The 8,824-nt window shown below is 36.6% G+C and overlaps 1 protein-coding gene across 3 annotated transcripts in view; it reads right to left on the bottom strand.

Annotated features, from left to right (window-relative positions):
• LOC149045745 (splicing factor 3A subunit 1-like) overlaps positions 1–7,583 on the bottom strand; it is an 8,912-nt gene extending 1,329 nt beyond the window's left edge. The window contains exons 1-8 of one of the 3 annotated variants that reach the window (XM_089207116.1): positions 7,439–7,583; positions 7,076–7,114; positions 6,188–6,225; positions 5,671–5,783; positions 4,937–5,015; positions 3,818–3,898; positions 3,610–3,672; positions 3,107–3,190 (exon numbers count right to left, since the gene is read on the bottom strand). In XM_089207116.1, the coding sequence (XP_089063242.1) occupies positions 3,643–3,672; positions 3,818–3,898; positions 4,937–5,015; positions 5,671–5,783; positions 6,188–6,225; positions 7,076–7,114; positions 7,439–7,547 (489 nt within the window). In that variant the 5' untranslated portion in view covers positions 7,548–7,583 and the 3' untranslated portion in view covers positions 3,107–3,190; positions 3,610–3,642. Of the gene's footprint in view, positions 1–226; positions 1,187–1,737; positions 1,861–1,975; positions 2,053–2,454; positions 2,527–3,099; positions 3,191–3,609; positions 3,673–3,817; positions 3,899–4,936; positions 5,016–5,670; positions 5,784–6,187; positions 6,226–7,075; positions 7,115–7,438 lie in introns of those variants that run through there. The other 2 variants (XR_016186806.1, XM_089207117.1) reach the window with 2 other exon arrangements.
• Positions 7,584–8,824: the final 1,241 nt, after the last annotated feature.

Here is an 8,824-nt window from a genome sequence, read left to right as displayed (position 1 = left end):
TTGCATTTAGATATTACTTTGAACTTTTACTGTAACTTTTTAGAGGGTAATTAAAGAAAGGAAAAGACACGCATATGAAGCGGTAAAAAAAAAACTGAATATCGTCGCACCTTTTTTCTGACTAATAACAGCGTCATCTATCGACACAACAACATTCGTATCGCACTCTAGTTTTGAAATGTTACTATTTTTTCTCCCTAAGAAAGGATTACGACTGAATCACCAATATTTTGAACTTTTTAATCAAGTTTTATTTTTGAACACTGTGATTGTTGTGCGTTAAATACTTCCAAGATCAAAGCCCCGACCACACTTTCGCAGGTGCTTTGAAAAACGTTATTTTTCTCTCACAATCCAAAAAGAGCTTTGCCTCTATCCATGAAAATGAATAAACTGGTTTTTTTTTTTTTTTTTTTTTTTTTTTGCATTATCATAATTGTCCTCTACGGCAAAAAAAAAGAAATGCAGCTAGATGATGTGTATAGTAAAGCCCTTATCATCCCGTCAAAAAAAGTGTTACAAGAAAAATCAACATCGGGGAATTCGAAAAGGTCGGTTTTCAAAATGAGTTAAAATTCAAGTTGAAATCGCATATTTTAAAAATACGTCGTTTCGTTAGAAAATCTTTCCGGACCAGTGTGGTCAGTAGACCTAACCTATGTAAAACCTATTCAACATAGTCATGGACAGAGCTTAATTGTTTATTTACCTGTCTCTCCCAAAACTGAAAGTAAAAACCGTAGCGTATATACAAAACCGGATTATCAACTAGATTTTGATTGGCTACAACGGCCAAAAAGTTCTGCATGGATTGCTGAGCGGTTCCCGCTCTCCACCGACGCCACATTTGCTCGTCGAGGTAGGACTGCAAGTCTTCCCTCCTTATCCTCCGGCGTGTTTTCTGGCCCAATTTTAAACTGTTCCAGCAGGATTCGATTTCTTGGGTGTCAACCCCATAGTGACTGGGTCAACGAAGTTGAGTCGGTGGACAATCATTTGATGTGCACTTATGTTGTTAATTCTTTGGTCCGTCTGCCGGTAGGAGGCCAAGTCATCCGAGTGCACTTCGGTTCCAGGGAGAACACACCTTGAAATGATGGGATGGAGGGTGGCCATATCTCGTCTTTCCACTTCATCGAAGTAGCTTTTTGCAGGTAAATGTTGTGTCGTAACAATCCCAAAAAGCCTGAAGAACAACATAAGAACAGAATAGTCACAGAATAAGTATTTGCATGTATTGTCATAGTCGCTTCGAAAAACACAACATCAGGAAGGATTGATGTGACCATAGCTGAACACAAATGCCCTTGCTAGGGGTCGGACCGTACGGTTAAACCTGTGACCCAAACTTGAAAATGTTTCTTACAGGTTTTTTTCAAACAGTCCTCTTAACTGGCTAAATAAACAATAGCTTCCATTTGGCGCGAAAATGTGTCTGGGTATTTGTCCGCGGACATTATAATTTACGAGATGAGAACAGTTTTCCGAGAGCGGCACACGCGAAAGATGAAAATAACATGGTCGTCACAGTCTTTACAAAAGATCCATACACACAAAGAGAAGCACACTTATAAGGCGTTCGCGGACAACCACATATTGTAGAGCTCTTCTCCCATTCTCCTTTTCAGAGTCTTGTTTCAGAGTCAAATTTTAATCTTTACACATGCTGACGAAGGTGTAGGTGCAATGTGGGTAGATCGATAGGTACACGAATGTAGTAAAATAGGCTTGTCTTACCCCAGTTGAATCCTTCATAGGAGGGGGAGGTGGAGGAACTTGTAACAATGTCGGCTCTGGTTCGTCAACTTCCATCTCCACATCCATGTTGACTTCCATATCATCTGGCGTAGGACCATCATCCTACAAAAAATAATCATGAACATTTCAGTTTTGGTCTTAAAAAGGACCATGGAACAGGCATCTACATGCAACTATCAAGTTTAAATTGATCACAAGCTACATGTACTGTACGCACCTGTACTTGTTCGTATCGCTCCTGCGCTAATATCCTGGCTCCAAGCTGTTCTCTGCTTACTGGTGGAGGCAAGTTGGCTAAAACAACACAATATAAGGATCTTAATAAATTAAAATAGATGCTTCAAAAGAGTAAGTTTTATCTGCAAGTGTAAAATTTTGTTTGTTTCATAGTTCTTTTCCACGCAGGTTTTCAGCGGCTTTCCCATTAGACAGCTGTGAAACTGGGATTACCATTTTTTCATTTTGTCAAGCAGATCACTCATCAATGAACTCTTTAATTCCCGAGATTTGATTGTTAATCCGCCCTTCTAGCCAATACACATCACCTGTAAATTAGTTACAAGAATTTTTGCTAGATCAAGATAATAGAATCTATCTGATAAGTTTAAATATCCTCACAACCTGAATGCTGGATAATGTAGCGATATCATAGTTAGAGGGTTTTACTCTTGTAGAAATGTAATGTGAGAAACCAACCTGTTTCGTTGTCTTTAAATTCCACTGTTTCCACCACAACTAAGTCATGCCAGTCCACTGATGCAAATGCAACTATATTGCAAGAAGGGAAAGGATTATTGTGAGAATATAATAGTTTCCTATTCAACTGATCACTGCAAATCAACTTTGAGCCAATGGAGAAATTTTAATAGACACATGAAACTCCTGCAACTCACCAGGAGTAAGAAAAGATTGCACTAACAGGAGAGACCTTGATAGCTACCGTACTCAGAACAAACTATTTGGCATAAACATGCAACAAGAAAGTAAAATTCTTTTCAAAAAGAACTTTAAAACCAGAGTTAAATCTGAAATAGAAACAAACTGCTAAAAGAAAAGTAAAGCGTTTTGTCTGTCTGCCCATAAAACGTCATTATGTGTATATACATATCAGAATGTCTCATCATATGAGCTGCACTGACTTGCAATTTTCAATACGAAATATTAAAATTGTAATCATTCTTGCTATTGAGGTTACACGCACATGTATATTTCCCTTCAGAGAAGCCATATAAATAAGATTGTATTCTTGTCATTTCCAAATTTGCGAGAAAGGCTCAACAACAATAATTCTCTGATTCTAAGTTTCACAGCAATGCTGTTGTTAATCAAGCAGAGACCAACCTCTTCCTTTTTCTTTTTCATCCTCTAATTTCTTTTTTTCTCTTTCTTGCTGTTTAATCCACTCAACACGGTACATGACACAATCCAGAATCTAAAAAGATGCAAAGTATCTCAGCTTCTCTGACTGACAATTAGAATACACAGAAGCTTGTCACCAGACATACTAAAAGTTTTCTTTAATTAAAACCAAGATAGTTTACTAATATTTTGAATATCTTGGTGGATCTATGTGAATGGTGCATGAGAAAAAAAGTCTCACAATTTCCAGGGGGAACTTTTTTTTTTACTATCTTACAATACAATGCAGAGGAAATTGGTTGCCTTTCCAGTTTCCACGTGCATATCATGATATACCCTCGAAAAAAAGGTTCCGCTCTTTCTATAGCTTTGGTAATTTTGTAAACCAGTAGAAAGGTGGTTTATTGCTTAATAAAGATTTGCTTAAGTATGAGAGTCATTGTTTAAGAAATGATTTTAACTTTGTCAAAACATAGTAAACAGTTCTGATACCTCTTTGGGTTTATAAGCATCCTTTTGCAACTTCTATTTGATATCACTTGGGGGAATCAAAACCTGACAAAATGTAAGATTTACTCAATACAGTTATCACTCCTATTGCAGTACATGATCATGTTCATATGAAAATACAATGAAGAAGGAATGATGCCATTTTCTACAAGGCCCTGAACAAGTAAATTCATCTTGAGGCAAATCTCACCTTTGTATACTGTTCCACAAGCTTGGTGAAATAGTTGAACAAACTGTGCTGTGGCCGTAAGAAGTCAAACTGATAGTTTCTCTGCAAAATAAATAAAGATTGTAACAGCATATCACCATGGCTCTTTCAAAAATCTAAGATATATCATTATTATTCTGGTAAGAGGAGTAAGTCTCTCATTATTATTTATATATACTGATCACAAGTTTACACCAGCGTCTTCCCTATGATCAGTCTTTTCAGTCTAAATCAAGTTTCTATGAGTGTTATCATCATTACCAAGGGACCCAAAATGATATCATTTTGATTCCACAACAAGTAGAAAGTTTTGGCTACTACATAGCAGCAATAGTTAACAACTTGGACACTTAAGGTCATAAAGCTAGCCCAGGCCATAAATCTGAATGGAAAAAAAAAACAAGGTAACTAACAGTACAGACAAGGTTAGTAAGATTTTTATCATATCTCTGGGTTCAAATAGAGAGGGAAGATTTCAATTCAAACAAACTTTTGAATTCAGTGGGCCATACACTGGAATATGGCATGCTAAATTGACCAATCATAATGCACATACTAACCGAGATATATAATGTTTTTAATAGTGCATGAATACTGTAAAAACCCACAGATAAGCTGCACCCTGAATTTAGCAGCTCAAATTTTGGAAAAAAAGTTTTTTGAAAGAAATAAAAAAAAATCCAAAGTTGAGTCTTGAGAAGTCTTCTTAATCCACTGTTCATTGAACATAAACCCACTATTAACATTGCAATGGAAAATACTTCAAAGTCTTACTCATAATGAACATCATTTCTACCAACTTTGCCATATGATTGACCTTTTTCTGGTATTTGTTGACAAGAATTTTTTCATTCAACACAGTTTTTCATAGATTTTTGCATAACAACAAGAACACGAGCAGAACATTCGAAGCTTAGTAACCAGGCATTAGATCGCACATGAAAATGGAAAACATTCACAACACCTTTTTCAAATGCTCCCGCAGATAAACTCACCCCCAATTTCTAGCAACGATTTTTGGAAAAAAGGTGCGGCTTATCTGTGGGTTTTTACGGTAACTGAATTGTCTCATGTTTGTGAAGTGTCTCATGGCAAAAGTACCTGCTCTCTGTTCATGAGATTAGTTAAGAACTGACATCCATTCCTTGCCACAAACTGTGCAGTCAGTTTAACAATATTCCTGTGTGTTTCAAAGGAATATAAAACAATGATTTGCATTAATCAGAAAAGTTATTGAGTGAGTTACTAACCTTTTCACTCCCAAGACCTACATGTACTTTTGCATCAATTCTCTACACCATCTTACAGTGTTTTTCCTTACTTTTGCTTATAAGATTTGGTGTTAAATCAAAAAGTATTCTCCAGTTGATATATTTCTTTCCTCCTATCAAATTTCCTGATTGGAAGTGTACTAGGTAATGGAAATTTCCTCCTTGGTCACCAGTGGACCAGAGAGGATTAATTAAAACTCTCAGTTTATAGCTACCAACTGAATTGATTCCTTCAAAAATATTTCATTGAGGTGAATTAAAGACATAATGCATGGCAAGTCTTGTCATAAGAATTCAACAATTTACCGTACAGTGACAGTATCTTGGGGAGAATATTTCAGAAAGCTAGGGCTACAAGCACATGTACATTGTATCAGTACCAACTGAACAGCAGTAACATGCCAGTCAGTTTTCGGTGGATTATCAGTAAACAGATTGTATTAAAATCAAGTACAATAACAACAATTTATAGTAAAATACACCTAAGGTTACTGATTGTGAATGTACACAACTCTAAAGAGAAAGGCATGCATTTAGTGAAATGCAAATTTTAAGTTTACTCACAGATCTAATGCAGATATAGATGGTGGATCAGCCATGAATTCAAATTCTGGGGGAGGTTCTTTAGGTACAGGTGGCTCTGAAATTGTCACTGGGATCTGCATCAGAGGCTTTGGCTAAAATCAAAGAGAAATAGTGTTCAAATGATCAAAGTGTGAAGCTACCCATTCATTTATCCTTGACAATGCTTAAAAATTGATGATGAACATCACCATTTTGAGTTTTGCAAAGCAATGTCACTGCCTATCTGAAGCACTCCAAGCTGTGACACTTTTGGTCATCATGGAGGCTGGAAAAGATTTAGTTGACTAAACTTTGGAGAATTGAGTGTTGAGTTTTAATTCTGTACTGTCAACTGACAAACAGGTATCACATCAGGCTGTAACAACCAATTCTCAAGATTAATTCTGAAAGATCTATATTGTTTGGCCTCCATTTAGAGAATTTTCTCTCAGATCCTAGAAGTGAAAGAGTCAATAAGGGTCAATATTGTAGTTATTAAACATCCTTGTGTTTCTACCTTCTGTGGAGCAGGAGCAGCTGGAATGGCCTCTGGTTCTGATGAAAACATCATATATTGAATTTCTTTAGGTATCATATAGTTTGTGGATTATACTATTAATAGCTTCAAAAACTGCATGTACATGTATGTAAAATAAAGTTCTGAAATGAAATTCCATGTCCAGTTTGATTGCAGGTAGGTACTTCTGATCTAGTTTGAACTACAGATTGGCACAAGACATATGATAATATCAAAAATAAATTAAATTCTACTGTCTACAATCCCCAGTGAGCATGTACATCTAGGTTACCAGTTGTATTTTATAATCATGCTTTTACTTGAACACTGTCACTGAACAGACAGTGCTATATGCTAAAATATCAGTTTCTTGGGATGCATTTCCATTATACACTGAGGCAACTGCTGTTGTGTTTTTAGAGCAAAATCCCATCGAGTGTTAAAAGTAATCTGGAATTGCAAAGTTTTTTCTTTGTTCTTTAACTGTTCACATAAACTTACACCACCCTTCCCACTGAAACAATCCAAACCTAAAGCTGAATGCCACCTGATCACCACATTTTCTTAAAGCAGTGCAGAATATGGGTTTTTCATTTGAGTTCTCATTGGCTCCTTGAGATTCTCTCCTTACTGGCCAGTGAGATTTCCTTGGTCTCATGACACTAAATCAAAAGTTTCTTTATTAAGGTAATTTTTTTTTCCGAACTTGCACCTATGAAAATAATTTATGGTCATCTAATCAAATACTAGCGTGTCAACCAAGACCTCACTCGTATTCACAGCATCTTTACAATCATTCAGACGTGTATGATCTAAACATGCAATTACAGTAATTTAAATTCTTACGTCTAATGTCGATCTATTGACATACTATGAATTGCTACTCACCGTTTCTAGCAACAAAGCTCGCAGTCTTGTCAACAATATCTGAGCATCAAGTCAAGGTTTATATGTATATGATTTATCTACTATGAATAAAATACCCCTATGACAGACTAGTTATGAAAGAGCTTCGCTTCGTTCGGGGGAAGTTAATTCACTTAAGCAGCATTTACACGATCATAACAGGACTTTTCGAAAGTAACGTAACTTTCATTTACTTTGATATTTCCTAGGTAAACGAAGCAAAGTCAAAATAAAAGCAACGAGACAAATAGTGTTCCTACAACGTGACGTCTTATGAGTGAAATACGACATAGACAACGCCTTATTGTATGACCACAAAAACGTTGCATACATAAGGAAAGATACTTCTCACCTCCGGCGGAGGGTAAATAACACCGATCGCCGGCATTCTGCTCGTAGAAGTTTGTCGCAAGTACTCAGAACGTTCCCTTAACGCAGCGGCCGTCTCTGGCATGACAATGAGGCTCTTTAATCGAACGCGTGTATGATGTCGAGGCTCGCTCCAGACTTCACACGGGAGAAAGATACACGACGGCTTTTTAACTCGTGAATTGCGCGCATGCGCAAGAGCGAGTTATAGGTACGATGTGGGGAATAGCATTCGCTCGCTCGCTCGCTCGCTCGCTCGATTGGTCGATTCCTGTAAACTTTTTTTAGATTTTAGGCTTTTGAGTGCATTTTATAGTTTTTGGCGAGCAATAAACAGACGAAATGGCGACCTTTGTTGCTAAGAATAGTGGTGGGGTGAAAAAGAAGCCAATGATAATCTTAAAAGAGTTTTTTTTTTCGTTTTAGTTTCAACAAGCGGCGCCAGCGACTGGCAGGCATGCAAGGATTCACACTGAAATAACAGAACAACCCTCGTTTTTCATAAAATTGTAATTTACAGTCCTTGAACTTGAAAACAATCCGAAGATTCATTGAAAATATCACTTACTGCGAAGCGCTCGGAGTTTACAGATGTTCAAAAGCTTTTTCTGTTATAGCGTGAGATTGAGGACAAAATTGATCATTACGTTTCGTCGCGTGTGTTTTTCCTGTGAGAAGCAACAGAAGATGCCGGCGACTGACGAAATAACAAGTTAACACGAAAATCAGATAACACCTAAACAAACAATTTTAGCTACCGATTTTCAGAGAATTTTTAAAGAACAATTTTCTTTTAAGTTTCAAGACAATTTGAAGATTCAACATACAAACAACGTACTAAAATGCGAAAGTTACACACCACAAAATTGATAAATAGGCCTGAAATGAAATTCTATCTTGTTATTGATCATACGTTGCCTAGCACGTGACCTAAATCTACCCTGGCGGAGATCCAAAATGACGGTGGCAGGCTTGGCTTAGTTATATCACTCAAAACTCGTTCCCGTTTGTCTCATTTGATAAAGAGGGAATCGTTAATGTTTTCATTAAGACAGTATTGCCTTGATTTTCTAATATTTACAACGAAAGACAGTAAATTTCACTTTTCACCCACATTTACTTCCAACCTTTTCTTTTGAACCAGAAACAAAAATGATAGACGTTTAAAACACATGACATCATCCACCTTGTCAAATGTAATAGCATGATCATTTCAATTGTAATGCCTTCTTATCCCAACGTTACTTTGTTTCTCTGCTACATTAACGAACACTGAACTACTGCTCGTACTCTAGATATGACAATCAACCACAAAATTCCCTAAACCAGATAACATTAAACATAATCTAAAAAATCATGTGT

Source organism: Pocillopora damicornis, chromosome 5 (genome assembly GCF_964200805.1).
Source record: "Pocillopora damicornis chromosome 5, jaPocDami1.2, whole genome shotgun sequence".
Taxonomy (NCBI): Eukaryota; Metazoa; Cnidaria; class Anthozoa; order Scleractinia; family Pocilloporidae; genus Pocillopora; species Pocillopora damicornis.
This window is presented reverse-complemented; position numbering and strand designations above follow the sequence as displayed.